The sequence below is a fragment of the Myxocyprinus asiaticus genome, chromosome 2 (assembly GCF_019703515.2).
Source record: "Myxocyprinus asiaticus isolate MX2 ecotype Aquarium Trade chromosome 2, UBuf_Myxa_2, whole genome shotgun sequence".
NCBI classification, from domain to species: domain Eukaryota; kingdom Metazoa; phylum Chordata; class Actinopteri; order Cypriniformes; family Catostomidae; genus Myxocyprinus; species Myxocyprinus asiaticus.
This window is the reverse complement of record NC_059345.1, coordinates 5,074,636-5,099,471: the sequence shown is the minus strand read 5'-3', so window position 1 is coordinate 5,099,471 and position 24,836 is coordinate 5,074,636. Positions and strand designations below refer to the sequence as shown.

At 41.0% G+C, this 24,836-nt stretch overlaps 1 protein-coding gene across 8 annotated transcripts in view; it reads left to right on the top strand.

Moving 5' to 3' along the window:
• The window catches only part of LOC127454165 (calcium/calmodulin-dependent protein kinase type II delta 1 chain), a 112,801-nt gene that overhangs the window by 83,011 nt on the left and 4,954 nt on the right, over nucleotides 1-24,836 (top strand). For 4 of the 8 annotated variants that reach the window (XM_051721180.1, XM_051721196.1, XM_051721172.1 and 1 more), the window contains 4 exons: nucleotides 4,472-4,516; nucleotides 5,469-5,517; nucleotides 21,421-21,496; nucleotides 21,586-21,680. In XM_051721180.1, the coding sequence (XP_051577140.1) occupies nucleotides 4,472-4,516; nucleotides 5,469-5,517; nucleotides 21,421-21,496; nucleotides 21,586-21,680 (265 nt within the window). The remainder of the gene's footprint in view (nucleotides 1-4,471; nucleotides 4,517-5,468; nucleotides 5,518-21,420; nucleotides 21,497-21,585; nucleotides 21,681-24,836) is intronic. The other 4 variants (XM_051721233.1, XM_051721188.1, XM_051721214.1 and 1 more) reach the window with 1 other exon arrangement.

Below are 24,836 nucleotides of genomic sequence, written 5' to 3'. Positions count from 1 at the left end.
TTAGCTTTTGTTTTATGTTTACTGGACTTTGTATGACATTAAGTGATAAATGAAAACTGTTTGTCATTATTTTTGAAGACATCCTCACTATGCAACATTTTTCACAAGTGCCTACAACTTTTCTACAGTACTGTGTATATGTGTGTGTGTATATATATATATATATATATATATATATATATATATATATATATATATATATATATATATATATATATATATATCTCCTCTTGAGACCCTGCTTCCACATATATAGACATTATGTTTTGGCTTCGCTTTAGGCTATGCATAATTTCACTTAATTTAAACCGACTGATCTCAGTTCAGGAGACTCTGTGCTGTCAGTAAAGTGTTAAACTTTCAGTGCGCCGAGTCATGTGACAAAACAACATGGTGCGGATCTCAGCTGAGTTTGTCTTTGGGATAAACGGCAAAAAACTACATCCGGTAAGAAACCTCATTACGTTTTTACATTAAAACCTGTTTGAGTCAAAAGATTAGACTCGCTAGTTTTATCCAATATGCCATTTTAAAAATGTAATAGATTTATCGCGAAACGGCACGCTGTTAAACACAATGACCATGCACGTGGACTATAGGCTCATTTGCCTTAAAATATCCTATAGTCACTGTGCATTATCACATTGAGGATCAAAAGCTGTCAAATGTTGCTTTCAGAGGCTTTATATGGAGTTAGGATGAATATAAGGTGCATTTCAAACTGCTCAGAGATCAGTGCAGACAGACAGCACACTGGAGGTTAAGTCATTCCCTAATTAGGGAGCAAGGGAGCATCCTTTAGCTTTCCTATACAGCCAAGTGCATTCACTCCTAAAATCTGACCAAAAGTTCAGTCTCAGGCTGCAGATGATGTTTGAACCACTCAATATGTTTGGCAGACATGTAACAATCAGTACATAGATTCAGAATTTATCATGTATAATTTTATTTTAACATGATTGGCTGTGATTGGATGATGCTGGACATTACTATGAATCAGAATTAATTATGTTAATTTCTGATGTAATGTCTGTAACGTCTCAAAAACATGAATAACCAACACTCCTGGAAACATTTTTAGGAAAACAATTTGGTTTAAAAATAAAAGGGAATGGAAAATGCAAACAGCAGTCACGCTCGGGTCTCAGGAGGTTATACGGAATATATATATATATATATTTCACACACATACATACAGGTGTATGGATATATGTATATATTTGTACATTCTTAAAAATATATCACTGTTCTACATATATACAGGTGCATCTAAATAAATTAGAATGTCGTGGAAAAGTTCATTTATTTCAGTAATTCAACTCAAATTGTGAAACTCGTGTATTAAATAAATTCAGTGCACACAGACTGAAGTAGTTTAAGTCTTTGGTTCTTTTAATTGTGATGATTTTGGCTCACATTTAACAAAAACCCACCAATTCACTATCTCAAAAAATTAGAATACATCATAAGACCAATAAAAAAAAACATTTTTAGTGAATTGTTGGCCTTCTGGAAAGTATGTTCATTTACTGTATATGTACTCAATACTTGGTAGGGGCTCCTTTTGCTTTAATTACTGCCTCAATTCGGCGTGGCATGGAGGTGATCAGTTTGTGGCACTGCTGAGGTGGTGTGGAAGCCCAGGTTTCTTTGACAGTGGCCTTCAGCTCATCTGCATTTTTTGGTCTCTTGTTTCTCATTTTCCTCTTGACAATACCCCATAGATTCTCTATGGGGTTCAGGTCTGATGAGTTTGCTGGCCAGTCAAGCACACCAACACCATGGTCATTTAACCAACTTTTGGTGCTTTTGGCAGTGTGGGCAGGTGCCAAATCCTGCTGGAAAATGAAATCAGCATCTTTAAAAAGCTGGTCAGCAGAAGGAAGCATGAAGTGCTCCAAAATTTCTTGGTAAACGGGTGCAGTGACTTTGGTTTTCAAAAAGCACAATGGACCAACACCAGCAGATGACATTGCACCACAAATCATCACAGACTGTGGAAACTTAACACTGGACTTCAAACAACTTGGGCTATGAGCTTCTCCACCCTTCCTCCAGACTCTAGGACCTTGGTTTCCAAATGAAATACAAAACTTGCTCTCATCTGAAAAGAGGACTTTGGACCACTGGCAACAGTCCAGTTCTTCTCCTTAGCCCAGGTAAGACGCCTCTGACGTTGTCTGTGGTTCAGGAGTGGCTTAACAAGAGGAATACAACAACTGTAGCCAAATTCCTTGACATGTCTGTGTGTGGTGGCTCTTGATGCCTTGACCCCAGCCTCAGTCCATTCCTTGTGAAGTTCACCCAAATTCTTGAATCGATTTTGCTTGACAATCATAAGGCTGCAGTTCTCTCGGTTGGTTGTGCATCTTTTTCTTCCACACTTTTTCCTTCCACTCAACTTTCTGTTAACATGCTTGGATACAGCACTCTGTGAACAGCCAGCTTCTTTGGCAATGAATGTTTGTGGCTTACCCTCCTTGTGAAGGGTGTCAGTGATTGTCTTCTGGACAACTGTCAGATCAGCAGTCTTCCCCATGATTGTGTAGCCTAGTGAACCAAACTGAGAGACCATTTTGAAGGCTCAGGAAACCTTTGCAGGTGTTTTGAGTTGATTAGCTGATTGGCATGTCACCATATTCTAATTATTTGAGATAGTGAATTGGTGGGTTTTTGTTAAATGTGAGCCAAAATCATCACAATTAAAAGAACCAAAGACTTAAACTACTTCAGTCTGTGTGCATTGAATTTATTTAATACACGAGTTTCACAATTTGAGTTGAATTACTGAAATAAATGAACTTTTCCATGACATTCTAATTTATTGAGATGCACCTGTATATATATATATATATATATATATATATATATATATATGCTGTATATAATGTGTCTTAAACAACACGTTTTGTTAACAGTGATATATTTAGCTCAGTACACAAAATACTTCGAAAACTAAATCATTAACCTGCGTTAATGTGTAATAATATCACTTTGGATTAAAGGGTGCCTAAAGTTCTTAATGGGAAATGGCAATTTGTTTTATTTATCAGGTTTATACAAGCTTTCAATCTCTTCTTTCATTTAAACATTGTGTACTGAGTAAATAAGACAGGGACAGTGCTATTGTCCACAAGCTTTTGTAGGTTATTGTATATGTACATAGAGACCATAACGACCAGTTTTCCTCTGTCATGTTACAAAGCAATATCCCTGATTTCCCACAGCAGTTTGCCATCATATTGTGTGGTATTAAGGTTATAGAAGAGATTGTGTTATTGCCGTGGAGGAACCATTGACCTCAGGAGCTTATTATGGATTACCTCACAAATAGCGACACACGTATTACTAAGATGATTCTGTCATATAAACAATTTTCATTTGGGGAAGTTAATTTCCGTCCATTTCTCAGAAAAGTGTGTTTGCACGCAGACTGTTTTTACAGTACATGAACTAACCATGTTTTCAAAAGGTGTGTCACTGAACGTGTGTTTGACTTACAGTATGGAGGATTTGTTTGTTCTTAGCTTTCCTACATCAGTCTAATATTTATATTTGTTTTATTAGTTTTATTCTAATATAGAAATTTCACATACACAAAAGTGCTGTTGTACTGAATATCAGCACAGCAGTGATTCAGCCATAGGCATGTGGTCATGCTGATATTCAGGACAACAGAGCAATTTAGAGTGTGATATTGTTTTTTATACAATACACCTATAGTTATTTTTTGAAGTCATTTTAACCGTATCAAGGTCACCTATATCAAATAAAACTTAAACAAGATAAAATCCCAGTGACTGTATGAAGGTTTTACCTTGTGCTTTCTCTGATATTTTCTTGCTTTACTGCATGCTTTGGCTTTGGTATCCTGTTGCTCTAGTGAAAATGTGCTGTAGTAATTACCTATTATGCCATCCCAAAATGGCATGACAGATTGTCTAAACTGCTTTGCGCTTTCCCTTTTCTAAAGTACACCAGGCTTTGTTAGAAAAGTCTTTTATATCAGAAAAATTGCTTTGCCCCTGCCCCAAAAAATGAGGCTTTGGTTTATTAAAAACTCTTGACTTCAGGATTTCAAGGCAGTACTTAAGTTCATGTACCTTAACTTATGCAATACTTTAAAGGATAGTTCACCCAAAAATGTACATTTTGTCATTGTTTACTAACTCTCATGTTGTTCCAAAACGTTCATTTTTTTGGGTGAACTATCCCTTTAAGTAACAAAAGTATTCTTTCTTCAACTTTAGTAATAATTTCAATCACCGCATTTGAAATTTTAGATACTTTCAGTATTTCGTACCGCTGAAGTTTTACAGTAAGCTGAAGACATTCAGGACTGCCTTTGACACAAAATAATGCTTGGTGTCCTCTAACTCTTCTACTTAACTACTATTTATTCACGCCTTCTCTCTTTTTATTATTTTTTTCTCTTTTCCTTTTCTTGTCCTATATGCACCTCCCAAATCAGGAGCCTCAAACTACTGTTATCCACAATCCAACTGATGGAAACAAGGTATTATGTACTTAGCATGCTCGCTGCAGTTGTCTTTGATGGTTTCAAATAAAAGGATATTGGAAATGCACCGATTTTGCTGCGTTTACGCCTCTCATCCACACTGGAACGGCATTTTCCTTTACCGATAACAGAGACTTTCGGAAACGCTCTCTAGTACTGCATGCTTTGGAAAATAATGATGTTAGGAAATGGAAATATTTTTAACCGAAAACATATTAGTGCGGACATGGCCTGAATGTCTATGAACAGCACCTGTAACACAGACAATAATTTCAGCTCATTCGTCAGTTGATGAAAACCGAACAGGAAATGTGTTACAGTTATGTACTTACTGTGAGAGTCTATGGACACGTTCATCATGGACACGTTCGTATTTCCCACATTTTAGAATAATAGTCAAGTCATCCAAACTACTGTATGAAATAGCGCAACTATGGAAGTATGGGAACTTGGCACTGACCAAAAATGGTCCACATTGTCAAAGCTATCTCATATTTGAGCTTTGTCAAGTTACATTAGTCACACTTTCTTTGCTATTTAAATAAATGTAAATGTGAGCAAACTGTATTCCCCCAGTGTAGGATGTGTCTGATAGGGCAAAGATAATGTCAGATTGGTGTAACATCAAATGCTTCTCACCTTCATACTTTGCAGTCTTGTGTACTGTGTTTATTGCTGAATATTTTCTTCAGACATTTCTTCAAAGCTTTCTGTAGCTCAATTGAAATTATACAGTGGAAATACTATTATCAGAGTGCTTGTTTGGAACAAAATTAGGACACTTTCATTTATTCTGGTTTCAACAAAATTAATATAAACAGTGAATCATGTCAGAAATACTGCAAGCAGTGTGGAATAAGATTTTGTGTGCCTGTTTGTGTTTCCCCCCCCCCCCCTTTGTATTTAGATGATTATTGATTTATCTTTGTATTTTTTTGATACCATTCAGGAATCGTCAGAGAGTGTCAACACCACTATTGAAGATGAAGACATTAAAGGTACAGTTGAACCTAACACACAATTGCACTTGTACAGACGTACAGTGTAATAGTAGTGTGTAACTTTGTGTCCTAAACTATCAACCGGTCATTATACCAAAAAAATGCTAATTAATTGGCAAAAAAGACAATCATACATTACATATTAAGTATATATAATGTTTGGAAGAACAAATACAAATCCCTTTTAAATAATTTTTTTTTAATTAAGGAAAATTGTAATAATTGAGCAATGGTGTAATAAAGTCGTGCTGTCAGTTAATTAATCGCATAATTTTTTTGTAGTTAATCACGATTATTAGCATATTTTGAAAGTACTGAAATTTGACACTATATATACTTCTTTTCCAGTCAAAATGCATTTATTTCCATCTTAGGAAAGAAAACAAAACAATATGTAGCAATATAATGCTTTATTAACATTTTCCAAACAAAGCCTTCCACAGTATAAAGATAGAAATGCACTAAAATATCACCAATTCAAGTAAAATGAAACGTTTCCCAAAGTCTCAGTGGGAGTTTGATTAATTGAAAGAACTAATCCATGCATTCTCATTACACTGGGCATAAAATCTCTTAAACTCTCATCATCCACAATATTAATCTGCCAGTAGACTGTGGCTGTCCACTTTCCTACAGCAATCATGAAGCCGCGTTCATGATTCCCATCAGAGTGTCAACGCCAACATCAAGAGACGCTTTGAACTCCACATGAAAAGCACTTGCAGACAAAAATGTCTCATTCTGCGTTTTGGTGATAGTTAAGACTTGCCGTGCTTCTGTGATAATTCAAATGTGCCTTACATAGGCTGAAAATGCTTGATTTCTATCACAAATCCCATCGGGGCTTGTTTTGTATATTAAATAGCATCAAGATGTCCTTTCCCCATCATTTGATCACTGACACGGAAGTGCTGTTGTGTGTATGTTGTGAAGTGTGCATCAGTGTTATGACACATTACAAAGGTTTCACCCTTCCAACAAGTGTTTATGCTGGTTTATGCTGTGTTATCGGTAAATAAGAAAAATGAACACATTAAACTTTTTTAAATTAATGTTTTCATGCTTTAATGTATGAATTCTTACAGCTCTAAAAAAAAAAAGAAAAAAAAAAAAAGGAAATGAAAGTAATTAAAATTAAATATTTATGGGTGAATTTCAAAGAGCCTGTCAAGAATATGTCAGGGTCATATTTCACCCAAAAATCAAAAGAAAGAAATCAAGAAATGATACTTTGTTTAAAGAAAATGAAGCCTATTTTAGGGCCTTTAATATGTATTGCAATGTGACTATTTTTATGACAAAATTATTTGTCACAGAAATATGAAAAAGTAAATTATACACCATGGTAGCATCATGGTTCTATTTATGCTGATTTTAATGAAAATAAATATAAATAAATTAAATGTACAGTGCATTCAGAAAGTATTCAGACCCCTTCATTTTTTTTTTTTTCACATTTTGTTATGTTGCAGCCTTATGCTAAATTGCTTTAAATTATTATTTTTTTCACATCAGTCTACACTTCATACCCCATAATGACAAAGCAAAAACCAGATTTTTGATAACTTTGCAAATGTATTAAAAATAAAAACTGAAATATCACATTGACAAAAGTATTCAGACCCTTAACTCAGTACTTAGCTGAAGCGCCTTTAGCAGCGATTACAGCCTCAAGTCTTTTTGGGTATGATGCGACAAGCTTTGCACACCTGGATTTGGGGATTTTCAGCCATTCTGCAGATCCTCTCAAGCTCTGTCAGGTTGGATGGGGACCGTCGGTGGACAGCCATTTTCAGGTCTCTCCAGAGATGTTCGATTGGGTTCAAGTCCGGACTCTGAATGGGCCACTCAAGGACATTCATAGGGTTTTCCCTAAGCCACTCTTGCGTTGTCTTGGCTGAGTGTTTAGGATCAATGTCCTGTTTGAAGTTTAACCTTTGGCCCAGTCTGAGGTCCTGAGCGCTCTGGACCAGGTTTTCATTAAGGATATCGCTGTATTTTGCTGCGTTCAGCTTTCCTTCAACCCTGACCAGTCCCCCAGTCCCTGCCGCTGACAAACACCCCCATAGCATGATGCTGCCACCACAATGCTTCACCTTTGGGATGGTATTGTGCAGGTGATGAGCAGTGCCTGGTTTCCTCCAGACATGATGCTTGAAATTGAAGTCAAACAGTTCAATCTTCGTTTCATCAGACCAGAGAATCTTGTTTCTCACAGTGTGAGAGTCTTTAGGTGCTTTTTTATATGTCTTGCACTGAGGAGAGGCTTCCGTCTGGCCACTCCGACATAAAGAACAAATTGGTGGAGTGTTGCAATGATGGTTGTCCTTCTGCAAGTTTCTCCCATCTCCACACATGATATCTGGAGCTCAGCCAGAGCTAAATTTCAAGTGTCTGAATACTTATGTCAATGTGATATTTCAGTTTTCTTTATAATAAATATTCAAATTTATCAGAAATCTGGTTTTTGCTTTGTCATTATGGGGTATGGAGTGTAGATTGATGTGGGAAAAAAATTATTTAAAGCATTTTAGCATAAGGCTGCAACATAACAATATGTGAAAAAATGAAGGGGTCTGAATGCTTTCTGAATGCACTGTATATTATTAAAATTTTAATTTAAAGAAATATGAAAAAAGTCATGTATACATCATGGTAGCATCATGGGTCTATTTATGCTGATTTTTTTTTTTTTAATCATGATTGTATCCAGACAGGATGATTAATGTGAATCAATGAGAATGAGGAACAATCTGCAAAATGCAAAAAATCCTAATGGTCCAGAAAATACCATATATACAATGGCGGCCAAAAGTTTGGAATAATGTACAGATTTTGCTCTTATGGAAAAGAAATTTGTACTTTCATTCACCAAAGTGGCATTCAACTGATCACAATGTATATTCAGGACATTAATAACATGAAAAATTACTATTACAGTTTGAAAAAAAATTTCAGAACTTCTTAAACTACTTCAAATAGTTCTTATCAAAAAATCCTCCATGTGCAGCAATGACAGCTTTGCAGATCCTTGGCATTCTAGCTGTCAGTTCCCTATCTGTCACTCACTCGAAGTTGTGTCGATGTAGTGACACTAGGGGTCACTCTTGGGAGCCCCAAACACCTCTGCTTTTTGAAAAAAGGCCAATGGGAATTGGCGACTGGAATTTGCATGCCACTCCCCCGGACATACGGGTATAAATGGAGCTGGTATGCAACCACTCATTCAGATTTTCTCTTTGGAGCCGAGTGGTCGCATTTAGTGCACTGAATTCAATTCTCTCTACCGTTCACCTCAAACTGCTGGACTTACGGTGCATTTCAGTGGCTTCTCCCCCTCTGCACCCGTAGAGTGCAGAGAACGCCCCTGGGTGCTTCGGCAGAACAAAGAAAAGAGTATATTCTAACAAAAGAGTATATTTTCAATTGTAAAAGAACAGCACACACGGAACGTCTTTTTAAAGATGCCTTTCCGTTTGGATGGCCACGACCGCTGTCTTACGTGTCTGGGTGCTGCCCACGCAGAGACTTCATTCGTGGATGGGTCTTGTCCTCATTGCGAGAATATTACCATGGCAATGTTGCGGTTGTGTCTTGCCTTCGTAAGAAAGCAAATCACCCCAGCAGCTCCCCGCCTCGGTCCTTCTACCTACGGGTATGAGGCCGCATTGGTTAGCACGAGGGGCGATTTGGGGACTCCAATGGGACCACCTCCGCCGGGTAACCCCCCACGGACCTCCCATTCCTCAGCACGCTCGCTTGCCCCAGTCGGGCTCTCTGATGAGTCCGCCGGCTCATCTCAGGGTGAGTTGGACCTCTTATTCGGGGCCCGGGAAGATGATGAGCTATCGAGCACAGCATCGGAGAGCGGGCTCGTCCACTCTGATGCGGAGGCTTCGGCTGGGCTTCCCCCTTCGGGTGTGGTCACCCAGTCTCAGGCCGACGCAGAGATGACGGACATGCTTTCCCGGGCAGCCGCAAGCGTCGGGCTAGAGTGCAACCCTCCACTCTCCCCTGAACCCTCGCTGCTCGATGATTGGTTCCTGGGCCCAGAGCGGCACTCACGGCCACGCCCCGCCCCAGTTCCTTTCTTCCCGGAAGTGCATGAGGAGCTGACAAGATCGTGGGGGCACCTTTTACTACCCGGTCCCAATCTTTCAGCTCCCCCGCTCTCACTACCCTCGATGGTGGGGCAGCCATTGGGTATTCGGAGATCCCCCAGGTGGATAAGGGGGCGCGGGCGCCTGAAGCTCTCGTCCAGGGCCTGTAGGTTTACGTCATCTCTGACGGCTAGGGCCTATGGTGCCACTGGACAAGCCACCTCCGCCCTGCACGCCATGGCTCTCCTGCAGGTACACCAAGCCAAGGTGCTAAAAGAGCTGCACGAGGGTAGTTCTGACCCGGAATTGATGCAGGAACTGTGCTCAGCGACCGACCTCGCTCTCCGGGCGACGAAGGTCATGGCGCGGTCTCTCGGGCAGGGGATGTCCACCCTGGTGGTCCAGGAATGCCACCTTTGGCTCAACCTGGTCGACATGAGAGAGGCTGACAAAGCACGGTTCCTTGACACCCCCATCCCCCAGGTTGGCCTGTTCGGCGACACCATCGAGGACTTTGCTCAGCAGTTCTTGGTGGTGAAGCAGCAGACGGATGCCATTCAACACATCCTGCCCCGGCACGGCTCAAGACCCTGCACCCCGTCTGCTCGTCACCAAGGGCATCCTCCTGCAGCAACAGCACCAGCTCTGCCATGGCCCGCGGCCCGGCCCTGGCGTGGAGCCCACCGCAGGAAGCAGATGCCACCCGTCTCATGGCCGGCCGCCAAGAAACCTAAAGGGCTTCGAAGCGCCCGAGATGGGCGACCCAGGGACGAGGAGACCTGCTTCTATGGAGCTGGTAGACAGACCACTCCGTCCCCCGGTGGAGGGCCGGGAGGAGAATCGTTTGTTTCATCTTTTGCCGCATGCCCAAGAGGCTGCGGTACCTAAAACTTCAACAAAAGAGTGGTTTCCTTGTTCTTTGGGTCACATGTCAGGTGTACACGGCCGTCGTCACGACCACTGTCCACCGTCCCATTTTGGCAGGTTTGGTGCTCCAGCGGTGGACCCCCCGCCCCTGCGCACCCAGCTGTGGCACAAACATGCCCACACCGGGTTGATTCCGATGTACTGCGGGGACGATGTTCCTCCTCCCCCCTCATCGACCAATCTTATGGTGGGCGTCAGGAGCCAGGTAAGTGCTTCGATGTCTCTGGACTCAGCATGACCAAAGGGTTTGAGCCCCCTCGATGTGGCACCTTAGGCATCAAGATTGGTTCGTGGCGGTAGACCTGAAGGACGCGTACTTCCACGTCTCGGTCTTACCTCGACACAGACCTTTCCTGCGGTTTGCTTTCAAGGACCGGGCGTACCAGTACAAGGTCCTCCCCTTCGTGTCTTCACGAAGGTCACAGAGGCAGCCCTTGCCCCGCTAAGGGAAGTGGGCATCCACATCCTCAATTATCTCGACAACTGGCTAATACTAGCTCACTCTCGGGATGTATTGTGTGCGCATAGGGACCTGGTGCTCACACACCTCAGCCGACTGGGGCTTCGGGTCAACTGGGAAAAGAGCATGCTCTCCCCAGTTCTGAGCATCTGTTTTCTCGGCTTGGAGTTGGACTCGGTCTCAATGACGGCGTGCCTCATGAACGAGCATGCACAGTGGGTGCTGAACTGTCTGAAGGCATTCAGACAGAAGACAGTGGTTCCACTGAAACTTTTTCAGAGGCTCCTGGGGCACATGGCATCCTCAGCAGTTGCCACATCACTCGGGTTGATGCATATGAGACCACTTCAGCACTGGCTTCAGACTCGATTTCAGAGATGGGCGTGGCACCACGGGACACATCGCGTGGTCATCACGCCTCTTCAGTCTTTGGACCAACCTTGCATTTCTACGGGCAGGGGTTCCCATAGAGCAGGTCTCCAGGCGCATCGTGGTTATGACGGATGCCTCCAAGATGGGCTGGGGCACCGTATGCAACGGGCACACAGCCGCCGGCTCCTGGACTGGCTTGCGGCTGCATTGGCACATCAACTGCCTCGAGTTGTTGGCAGTACTGCTCACCCTGTGGAGGTTCCAGCTGTTGATCCAGGGCAAGCACACGTTGGTCCGGATAGACAACATGGCGATGGTAGCGTACATCAACCGTCAAGGCAGTCTACACTCCGGTTGCATATCACAACTCGCCAGCCATCTCCTCTGGAGTCAGCAGCGCCTCAAGTCGCTACGAGCCACTCACATCCGGGCGAACTCAGCACCGCAGCGGATGTGCTGTCATGACAGGTTACGCTCAGGGGAGAGTGGAGACTCCAACCCCAGGTGGTCCAGCTGATTTGGAGTCGATTCGGTCAAGCACAGGTAGACCTGTTTGCTTCCCAGGAATCCTCCCACTGCCCGCTTTTATACGCCCTGACCGAGGCACCCCTCGGTATAGATGCGCTGGCACACAGCTGGCCCCCTGGACTACGCAAATACGTGTTTCCCCCAGTGAGCCTTGCATTGGTCTGTGCAAGGTCAGGGAGGATGAGGAGCAGATCGTCCTAGTAGCACCCTACTGGACCACCCAGACTTGGTTCTTGGACCTCACGCTCCTCGTGACAGCCCCCCCCCCTCCCCCGGCGAATTCCCCTGAGGAAGGACCTTCTTTCTCAGGGACGGGGCACCATCTGGCACCCATGACCAGACCTCTGTAATTTCCACGTCTGGCCCTTGGACGGGGCGCGGAAGACCTAAGTGGCCTACCACCCACGGTGGTAGTCACGATCGCTCAGGCTAGGGCTCCCTCTACGAGGCGTCTGTATACTTTGAAGTGGCGTCTGTTCACTAAGTGGTGTTCTTCCCTACACGAAGACCCCCAGAGATGCGCAGTCAGATCGGTGCTTTCCTTCCTGCAGGAAAGGCTGGAGGGGCGGCTGTCCCCCTCCACCTTGAAGGTGTATGTAGCCGCCATTTCGGCACATCACGAGGCAGTGGATGGTAAGTATTTGGGGAAGCACCACTTGATCATCAGGTTCCTGAGAGGCGCTAGGAGGTTGAATCCCTCCAGACCGCACCTCATGCCCTCGTGGGACCTCTCTGTAGTCCTTCGGGGTCTACGGGGTGCTCCCTTTGAGCCTCTGGAGTCAGTTGCGCTTGAGGTACTCTCTTTGAAGACTGCCCTCCTGACCACACTGACTTCAGTCAAGAGGGTAGGGGACCTGCAGGCATTCTCTATCAGCGAATCGTGCCTGGAATTCGGTCCAGGTTACTCTCACGTGATCCTGAGATCCCTATGTGCCCATGGTTCCCACAACCCCTTTAGGGATCAGGTGGTGAACCTGCAAGTGCTGCCCCAGGAGGAAGCAGACCCAGCTTTGGCGTTGCTGAGTCCTGTGCGTGCTTTACGCATCTATTTGGATCGCACGCAGAGCTTTAGAAACTCCGAGCAGCTCTTTGTCTGCTTTGGTGGACAGAGGAAAGGAAGCACTGTCTCCAAACAGAGGATCGCCCACTGGGTCGTTGACGCCATCATGATGGCATATCACGCACAAGACGTGCCGCCCCCCCATGGGGCTACGAACCCACTCTACTAGGAGTGTAGTGGCCTCCTGTAGGCCCCTCTGCCCCCAGTCACCATGTTTGTAGAAACTCCTCCCCCCTCGGGTAGGACCTTGTGGCATTTTATATAGGGACCCCTAGTGTCACTACATCGACACAATGTCGAGTGAGTGACAGATAGGGAATGTTCTGGTTACTTTCGTAACCTCCGTTCCCTGATGGAGGGAATGAGACGTTGTGTCCCTCTTGCCACAACACTGAACTACCCGCTGAAATGGCCGGGACCTTGTCTCGGCTCCTCAGCACAAAACCTGAATGAGTGGTTGCATACCAGCTCCTTTTATACCCGTATGTCCGGCGGAGTGGCATGAAAATTCCACTCGCCAATTCCCAATGGCCTTCTTTCAAAAAGCAGAGGTGTTTGGGGCTCCCAAGAGTGACCCCTAGTGTCACTACATCGACACAACGTCTCGTTCCCTCCATCAGAGAACGGAGGTTACGAAAGTAACCAGGACGTTTGTCCAGATACTCAGGTGACATTTCACCCCACGCTTCCTGTAGCACTTGCCATAGATGTCTTGTCGGACAATTCTCATGCACCTTACAGTCTTGCTGATCCCACAAAAGCTCAATGGGGTTAAGATCCATAACACTCTTTTCCAATTATCTGTTGTCCAATGTCTGTGTTTCTTTGCCCACTCTAACATTTTCTTTTTGTTTTTCTGTTTCAAAAGTGGCTTTTTCTTTGCAATTCTTCCCATAGGGCCTGCACCCCTGAGTCTTCTTTTTACTGTTGTACATAAAACTGGTGTTGAGCGGGTAGAATTCAGTGAAGCTGTCAGCTGAGGACATGTGAGGCGTGTATTTCTCAAACTAGAGACTCTTATCTTATCCTCTTGATGTACTTATCCTCTTGTTTAGTTGTACATCTGGCCTTCCACATCTCTTTCTGTCCTTGTTAGAGTCAGTTGTCCTTTGTCTTTGAAGACTGTAGTGTACACCTTTGTATGAAATCTTCAGTTTTTTGGCAATTTCAAGTATTGTATAGCCTTCATTCCTCAAAACAATGATTAACTGATGAATTTCTAGAGAAAGCTGTTTCTTTTTTTGCCATTTTTGACCTAATATTGACCTTAAGACATGCCAGTCTATTTCATACTGTGGCAACTCAAAAACAAACACAAAGACAATGTTAAGCTTCATTTAACAAGCCAAATAGCTTTCAACTGTGTTTGATATAATGGCAAGTGATATTCTAGTACCAAATGATCAATTTAGCATGATTACTCAAGGATAAGGTGTTGGAGTGATGGCTGCTGGAAATGGGGCCTGTCTAGATTTTATCAAAAATGACTTTCTTCAAACAGTGATGGTGCTGTTTTTTATATCAGTAATGTCCTGACTATACTTTGTGATCAGTTGAATGCCACTTTGGCGAATTAAAGTACCAATTTCCTTCCAAAACAGCAAAATATGTACATTATTCCAAACTTTTGGCTGCCAGTGTGTGTGTGTATATATATATATATATATATATATATATATATATATATATATATATATATATATATATATATATATATATATATATATATAGTTATGCTCAAAATGTTGCATACCCTGGCAGAAATTGTGACATTTTGGCATTGATTTTGAAAATATGACTGATCATGCAATGTCTTTTATTTAAGGATAGTGATCATATGAAGCCATTAATCATCACATAGTTGTTTGGCTCCTTTTTAAATCATAATGATAACAGAAATCACCCAAATGGCCCTGATCAAAAGTTTATATACCCTTGAATGTTTGACCTTGTTACAGACACACAAGGTGACACACACAGGTTTAAATGGCAATTAAAGTTTAATTTCCCACACCTGTGGCTTTTTAAATTGCAATTAGTTTCTGTGTATAAATAGTCAATGAGTTTGTTAGCTCTCACGTGGATGCACTGAGCAGGCTAGATACTGAGCCATGGGGAGCAGAAAAGAACTGTCAAAAGACCTGCGTAACAAGGTAATGGAACTTTATAAAGATGGAAAAGGTTATAAAAGATATCCAAAGCCTTGAGCCAATCAGTACTCCTCAATCGCTTATTAAGAAGTGGCAAATTCGGGGATCTCTTGATACTAAGCCAAGGTCAGGTAGACCAAAAAAGATTTCAGCCAAAACTGCCAGAGGAATTGTTCAGGATACAAAGAAAAACCCACAGGTAACCTCAGGACAAATACAGGCTGCTCTTGAAAAAGACGGTGTGGTTGTTTCAAGGAGTACAATATGACGATACTTGAACAAAAATAAGCTGCATGCTCGAGTTGCCAGAAAGAAGCCTTTAATGTGGCAATTCCACAAAAAAGCCCGGTTACAATATGTCCAACAACACCTTGATACGCCTCACAGCTTCTGGCACACTGTAATTTGGAGTGACGAGACCAAAATAGAGCCTTATGGTCACAACCATAAGCGCTGTGTTTGGAGAGGGGTCAGCAAGGCCTATAGTGAAAAGAATACCATTCTCACTGTGAAGCATGGTGGTGGCTCACTGATGTTTTGGGGGTGTGTGAGCTCTAAAGGCACGGGGAATCTTGTGAAAATTGATGGCAAGATGAATGCAGCATGTTATCAGAAAATACTGGCAGACAATTCGCATTCTTCTGCTTGAAAGCTGCGCATGGGATGCACTTGCATGACAATGACCCTAAGCACAAGGCCAAGTTGACCCTCCAGTGGTTAGAGCAGAAAAAGGTGAAGGTTCTGGAGTGGCCATCACTGTCTCCTGACCTTAATATCATCGAGCCACTCTGGGGAGATCTCAAACGTGCAGTTCATGCAAGACGACCAAAGACTTTGCATGACCTGGAGGCATTTTGCCAAGACGAATGGGCAGCTATACCACCTGCAAGAATTTGGGGCCTCATAGACAACTATTACAAAAGACTGCACGCTGTCATTGATGCTAAAGGGGGCAATACACCGTATTAAGAACTAAGGGTATGCAGACTTTTGAGCACAACTGTGTATGTGTGTGTGTGTGTGTATATATATATATGTATATATATATATATATATATATATATATATATATATATAAAATCATAATTGAGAGGATATGTGACTCGGACATGTACTTTGTGAGATATCATTTTTAATTCAGTTTGTAATGCAGTTTGTTCTAATGGGTCACATTTGTCTGGTGCATCAGTTCACCTGTGTTTTAATGTTGTCTTAACGTGTCTTTTATATAATGTTCTTTCATTTTATGCGCAACGTTTCTTTAAGCATCTCTGTTGTGAAGTCAAAGACACCTCTGATCCTAAAGTTTTTCAAATGTAGTTTGCTTCAATGGCTTTGCGCTGTAAAAATAAAATCTGTCAGATTTTTGTCATGCTATACTAGTGGACACATTACAGAAATTACAAACATGGCTGATTGCCTGTTTCCTGAGCACTGTATTATTAGTCATGTTGCTCACCGTACTGTGATTATCGTAGCGGTTGTTAATCATCTCTTGAGATTAAGCTTTTTATTTTAAGCTTTTTTGTCACACCTGCTAACTTTCTGTTCCTCTTTTTTGATGTGATTATGAGCTAAAATGTTGAGATTAGATCTTGAGCAATCATTGTGTCCCTTTGTGTGTGAACTTGTGAAAGTATGTGTAAAATTACATTTAAGAGTATTTTACCTTGTTACAGTTTTTATATTTTGTTCTTTTGTTCTTTTTCAATTTGTGCCACTTGAATACTTCAAAACTTTTAGGTGAATATTTTTTGCATAAAGACTTTATAATTTTAAAAAGTCATTTTAAGTAATTTTTAAGTCATTTTAAATTTAAAAAGTTTAACTCCCAAAGAAAGAAATGAATTGTAATTTTGAAACATATGAATAAATTCATGAGCACTCACATTAAAATGAAGACTCCAGTCATATCAGTAATCTTATAAAAGCTGTTTTGTTCTAAATGGAGAGACGACAAATTCAAAAACTTCCTAAGTGCACCTTTAAGTCACCCAAAGACCTCAAATTGCAAAGGATAAATGTGTTAAGAGGGGATTTGTTGTTGTGCCATTTGTTTTCCATTATCCTTTATCTTCTCATTCATATCTTCGTTTTCAGGGAAAGCCCTGTAAACCAAATAATATTGTGTTTTCCACTTCTATTGCCATTTCAACTAATCCTATCCTTTTGTTTCTCCTTTCTTGACCTTTTAACCTTGCGTGTCTTCCCACTGTATATCCATGTTTACATTTATTTCCATCATCCATCCATCCATCAGCCTGGTCCTCAATGTCTTTCCAACATAAATATACCCTCCAGTCATCACATTCACTTACCAGTATACCGCCTGCCTACCGCTTCTCTTAGACTGTACAAACATGAGCGATCTCATTCCCAGCAGTCTTGTTCATCCACATCCTCCTTGTTCTCCTTGTGCTGGTACTTCCCAAATGCATGTCCTGAAGAAGTCTGCTGTAACCATATTCTCAAAGCCCTCCTGGCGCTCTACCTGCTTGTTGTTCTATTTGCTTTTTTGACCTTTCTCTATGTCAACTCAACAACCGATTGCGGGGGGCCTGGGTAGCTCAGTGGTAAAATACGCTGGCTACCACCCCTGGAGTTCGCTAGTTCGCATTCCCAGGGCGTGCTGAGTGACTCCAGCCAGGTCTCCTAAGCAACCAAATTGGCCCGGTTGCTAGGGAGGGTAGAGTCACAGGGGGACCTCCTCGTGGTCGCCATAATGTGGTCCGTTCTCAGTGGGGCGCGTGGTGAGTTGAGCGTGGTTGCCGCGGTGGATGTCATGAAGCCTCCACATGCGCTTTGTCTCCATGGCAACGTGCTCAACAAGCCACGTGATAAGATGTGCGGGTTGACGGCCCCTGATGCAGAGGCAACTGGGATTCGTCCTCCGCCACCCGGACTGAGGCGAATCACTACACGACCACGAGGACTTAAAAGCACATCGGGAATTGGGTATTCCATATTGGGAGAAAAAAGGGGAAAAATCCAAAAAAAAGGGGAAAAATCCCACAAAAAAAAACTGCGGCCTGTACCTTAACCCAAGCCTGCTCCCAAACGGTCTGAGCCTCGTCACCATTCAGTGTAAGTGACAGGGGAGGGAGCGAGGATGCCAGTTCACACATTAAAAATGAGGTGTGCTGGTGTATACTGGTAGCTGAACCAGTTGGCCACGTGGTTGACATGCCAAATGGTTAAGATTGGCTTGATGCATTACAGTATTCTAAGCTGACAGATTATTTCTTACTTTTTTGATTGTGTGTACACAAGAACTCAGCGGATGTTTGTTAGGCCAAGCAATGTTTTATTACTATTATTTTAGTGTTAGATCTGGATTTTATGTTTTGTGACTCAATACTTTTTATGGAGCATAAATGGAGAAGTTAGGCAGAATAACAGCCTCAGTCACCATTCACTTTGAATGCATCATTTTCCTTACAAGTGAATGGCTGTCATTCCGCCTAACATCTCCATTTGTATTCCATAGAAGAAAGAAAGTCATAAGGGTTTAAAACAACATGAGGGTGAATAAATGATGAGAGTACTTTCATTTTTGGGTGAACTATCCCTTTCGGTTTTACTGATTCAAGCCGTTTGTGTGGCCTTGAATGCCCAGAAGAATCAAATAATGATCTGCAGATCAAAATCAAAAGAGAAAAAAAGAACCCTAATTTTAGAACATTAAGATTTTCTTTTATTTTCACCAGGGACTAAAAACGAAATGTTTTTCATTTCGATTCGTTCTGAGCAAAAACTATATTTTTTCGTTCCGGTTCAAAAATTCCGCAGCGCCCCTTCCAAATGGTTACCGGATAGATCAAAATAAAAGAACAGTTAATAACGTTCTTTTTAGGGGGCCTGGGTAGCTCAGCGAGTATTGACGCTGACTACCACCACTGGAGTCGCGAGTTCGAATCCAGGGTGTGCTGAGTGACTCCAGCCAGGTCTCCTAAGCAACCAAATTGGCCTGGTTGCTAGGGAGGGTAGAGGGCACATGGGGTAACCTCCTCGTGGTCGCGATTAGTGGTTCTCGCTCTCAATGGGGCGTGTGGTAAGTTGTGCGTGGATCGCGGAGAGTAGCATGAGCCTCCACATGCGGAGTCTCCGCGATGTCATACACAACGAGTCACTTGATAAAATGCACGGATTGACTGTCTCAGAAGCGGAGGCAACTGAGACTTGTCCCGCTGAGTAACCACGCCACCACGTGGACCTAGTAAGTCGTGGGAATTGAGCATTCCAAATTGGGGAGAAAAGCAGAAAAAAACAAACCAAAAAAATAAAAACATAAAAATAACTTTCTTTTTAAAATGACAGTACTCTGTGCTAAGGGGTGGGATTAAAATAAATAATAATTATTTAAAAATAACGTTTTCGGATGCGTTCGGATGGTTTTCGTTCCTTGAACCGTTTTCAGTCCTTGATTTTCACATGAAATTTATGAAATTAAATTGCTGAAGGAAAAAAAAAACTTATATTACAATAATGAGAATCTACAGATAATCATTGGACCACTGTGGGCGCGACTTCCCAATGTAATGTGATTGTGATGATAAGTCCGATTAATTTTTGTGAACCAGTTCTTTCCAAGGGTTCATTTAAATGAACCGGTCCAATAAAATATGTTCAGCAGTACTTTTTACGCCATTACATATTCCCTAACATCTAAGGCGTCATTGAGCATTCATGCTCAATAACATTCAAATTGGGCCTAAAACCATAATGTACAGTAGGCACAAACATGCTGTTTATTACTGTTTATCAAGTTACATTAATAAGGGTGTTTATTATTATCAGTGTTGCATTAAAGTGATAATTCACCCAAAAATGAAAATTCTCTCATCATTTACTCACCCTCATGTCATCCCAGATCTGTATGACTTTCTTTCTTCTGCAGAACACAAACAAAGATTTTTTAGAAAAATATCTCAGCTCTGTTGGTCCATACAATGCAAGTAAATGGTGGCTAAAACTTTGAAGCTCCAAAAAAGCACATAAAAGTAATCCATAAGACTTCAGTGGTTAAATCCATGTCTTCAGATGAGATCTCAGTCTTGACATTGAAATCTCAAGGCACGATCATGATTTCAAGCTCACTTACGCTTCTTAGTGCTTGATGCATGCACAGAGCGCTAGATGGTGCTAGGAAGTGTAATCGAGCTTGAAATCATAATCGCCAAGGAGACTGTTGATGTCAAGATTTATAGTGAAAAAGGAGTTACATTTGGGTCTGTTCTTACCCAAAACCAATTAGATCGCTTCAGAAGACATGGATTAAACCACTGGATTGCTGTGGATTACTTTTATGCTGCCTTTATGTGCTTTTTGGAGCTTCATATGTCTGGCCACCATTCACTTGCATTGTATGGACCTACATGCGGGTCTGCTATCGCCGCATCTGGTGTTTATAGTGTAAATAGCTTCATTATCTAGTGTTGTATTCCATCTGTCGGAGTTTATGTATTGACACGTTTATTAGTGCAGTGACTGCGGACATTATCTCGCCCCCGATTTCTGACAAAAGCGGTTAGTTTTAGAGACTGGTGCGGAAACGATCTTTCCTGGTCGGAACCACTTTTTCTGCGATGGAAACGCGTGGAACTATTCCAGATCAAGGGGCAGGTGTGAATATATCAGACTTACTTTTAAGTGTTGAAGAAATAACAAATCTTTCCATACTCTGCTTCCATTCCATATTCACTCTTGTCTTATTTAGAGTTTATTAGACACAGTGAGTCTTAAATTGAAGCTGGTGTCATTTTGTCAGTGCTTCAAATGCACTGAAGCATTGCAGCAACATCTGGCTTTGTCTGTTGTACTGATTGTGAAGAGTCTCTCGAGATCCTGCTGTGCAATAAGACTTTTACAGTTATTGTGATAGTTTAGTGCCCCCTGTTGGGGATATAAGAAAACTACACAGCCAGAAAACATCATCACAATCTCAAAGGGTTTGTCCAGGGGTGACATAGCAGATAATTATTTAGTGAAGCATTTTGGTGGGTAATGTTATTGGTTCTGGAGATTTAAGATGTCTGTACCTTTTGAGATCCATGAGATGTATTTTCGTTCAGTGAAAGAGTGACTTGTTAATCATCTATACTGTATGTTGATTTGTGCATTTTGTTGTGCTGTTATATTTGTTATTTAAGTCCATATGTATATTTTAAATTTGTATCTTACCGTTTTAAATGCTGGATATGTCCTCAGTCTGGTCTGTTTTTCAGTTGAAAGATAAAAACTGCAATGCAAAGTTCTTTCACACAGTTTCTCACTCTATTTCCATTCTTCCTCTGTGTGTTTTAGCCAGGAAACAGGAGATCATTAAAGTCACAGAGCTGCTGATCGAAGCCATTAATGGTGGAGATTTTGAAGCGTACACGTGAGTTTCTGTTTCAGTGTTATGCCTGAACTCTTTTAAAGACGGTCTTGTCATTCCTGTAAGTATTTATCATGTGTTGTGTCTCACAGGAAGATCTGTGATCCCGGGCTGACCTCTTTTGAACCAGAAGCTTTGGGAAACCTCGTGGAGGGGACAGATTTCCACAGGTTCTACTTTGAAAACTGTAAGACATGATTTTACATGTGAAGATTTGCTGCTAAATTTTGAGTTTGGATCCTAGTTAAATGCATCTACATTCATACATTATAGCTCTGTCGTAAAACCTAGTGAGCTGCCTTGCTACAGTAAGGCGACACTAAAAAAAAAGTTAGCTAGTGGCTACACTTCAAGTTACTAACAAAAAGTATCTAACTGCGTTGAAGTTATTTAACCCTTGTGCGACCTTCGAGACATTTTTGTCTTTTTCATTTTTGTTTTTTTCAATCATTTTGGCTAGGTTAATGCCAGTTTTTGCCAAAGGTGTGTATTTTTTGGGAAATTTTGATATTTCAGCCTCAGTTCCTATAATACATCTATAATACACTGTGTACACAAAATAGTTACACTTGGGACCTTCAGGACAAAAATGTCCCCATTGAAAGCCATTAAAACTGCAATATTTGATCTCAGTGCCATTAAAGCGCAAAATCATGGATTCTGTGATATTATGCTTTCATTCTGGAGCCCTGGCTTCAAAATTTAAATTGTTTATATTTTCCACCAGATGGCGCCATTTTTCTCATGTTTAGCCTATGGAGCAAATACAAGCTTTTTTCCTATTTTCTGTTTGCTGTATTATAGAGCACTGCAGGCTAATTGAATAAATGATGCAGCTACAATTATGTGGGTGTGTTGGTATGGATATCAGAGTGTGTTTTGTATGTGTGTATTGAGAAATTTGTGTGTGTGTGTGTGTGTGTAAAAACAACAGTGGCATTATATAAACAAACTGGCATTTAAAGGGTTAAAATCCTGAAAATGAATGATATTTGGTAGTTATGATCAGCACTGATGTTAGTAAAAAAATAAAAAATAACTAATTGAAAGTGGAAAGTAATATTAATATATTATATTATTAAGGCAGTTTTTTTGACGCAGACATTTTTGTCCTCTAAGGACCTCTGAGTAACTTTTTTTTATTGACGCACAAGGGTTAAAGAAGAACATATGTTTAGATATGTAACAGTTGGATGATATTATTTAATTCTGCAATAAGAACTGATTCAATAATATCACCTCATTTTTAATAATTTAATTAGGGTGACATTACCATATGAAAATTAACCATGGGTTTACTACAGTAACCATACATATAGTTTACCCATGGTATTTATAATACAACCATAGGAACCGCAAAATTAACAAAATTAGTTACCAAAGTCATTGTTACTGCAATACTACTGTAGTAAAAAAATCATGGTTAATCTCAAGGTTAAACAAATAGGGTGACAACTTTAAATTGAACATACAAATATAAATGTAATACACACTAATAATGTAAAAAACACCCTATTTTATACAACTAAATCGAAATATAGTGATAAACAGCACCAATACTTATGGAGCCCCTTATCCAGATATGGGCCTGATTATCCAGATGAAAAATTGTGGGGGGCCAAAAAATTTTCTGTATTTATCTTAGCTAACACTTTCATCGCAAGTAACGTATTACTTTAAAATAACACCCTTAATACTGTGTATTTATTCATATTAAAATAGTCACAGGGCATACTGTATTTTGAATGATAATTTTTTTTTAAGGTCTGGTCATAAATTCCTCCATAAGATCTGCTTGAAGAACAAACATGATTTATACTCTTAACTAACAAATAATTTTTGATCAAAAACAATAATCATTTTAACATTTTAGGGCTATTGTTTACAAATTATTAAAACTGAGGAGAAACATTTAGACCTGCTAAAGCCCTCTCACAATATCAACCCACATATGAAAACAATGGTCATATTAAAAATGTCATGTTTACTTAAGAATGCATTTAAATTTAATTATCTTTTTGGAGACAAAAAAAAAAAAAAAGATAAAATATTTATTCATCCATTTTCTCTATGAAGTATCATTCAGTAAGGAAAAAATTTGTCCTGCAAATATTGTGAATTTGCACACAATAGCCAGTGCAGGAGCCAGATTTTCAAGTAGGTAATCATTAGCAAAAGAAGAACAAACTGAGCTGGTGCTGTTCATGATTGAGACTGACTCGTGGCTGACTCACAGCTGTATATACAGTACTGTGCAAAAGTTTTAGACACATAAGATGTTTCACAAAAGCATTTGTTTTAAGATGGATATTTATATCTTCAGCTTTAGTGTGTCAATAGGAAATATAAATGTTAGACTCCCAAACATTCCTTTTGCAAATAGAAAAGATTAGAATAGAAGAACAGGGAGCCCTGCAACAGATGTCATGGCCCCCACAGAGCCCCCCACTGAACATCGTGTCACTCTGAGATTACATAAAGAGACAGAAGCAATTGAGAGAGCCTAAATAGATAGAAGAAATGTGGTGAATTCTCCAAGAAGCTTGAAACATCCTATCTGCCAACAACCAAGAAAAACTGTGTCCAGGTGTATCTAGGAGAATTGGGGCTGTTTTAAAGGCAAAGGTGGTCAAACAGAATATTGATTTAGCTTTTTTCTGTTTACTGGACTTTGTATGACATTAAGTGATAAATGAAAACTATTTATGGCATTATTTTTTTTAAGAAAACCTCACTTTGAAAAACTTTCAAAGTGCCCAAAACTTTTGCACAGTACTGTATAACCAGTTATTATTGGGATATTTGCAGGTTCAGTTTCACATTATCATTTTTTTCCAAGCTCTACAGACCTTGAACAGATGAGACACGATCTTTGACACTTTGCATTTTCTTTGAACATTCAGTTTTCATAATCGATTACTTTTGTTGCCTAATGTGCGTATGTGCTGACAACATTTCTGTCACAACTGCGGTGGTCATTTTTTACATCTGTAGATTTGATCGCACTCCACACAACCAAGCAATTTTATATAAATGCATTTGATTCTTAAACGGCGTGATCCGTGTTTAGCAAAGCAGTGTAACTAAACTATCGCTAGAAAAGCTTAAACGCACGCTCCGGTCCACACAACTGATGACGGCTGAATGCTGTTGCACGTGCCAATGAGCGTTGTTAAACTCACCACTGATTGCTGAGGCTCGCGCCTATGAACGCTGAGTTTTGCACAGAGCTCTGGTATTTCAGATGGCGAGACAATTTGATCAAAAATCAGTTGGCGGGCCGGACAAAGATGATTGGCGGGCCGGATTTGGCCCGCTGGCCGCCAGTTGACTAGCCCTGCCT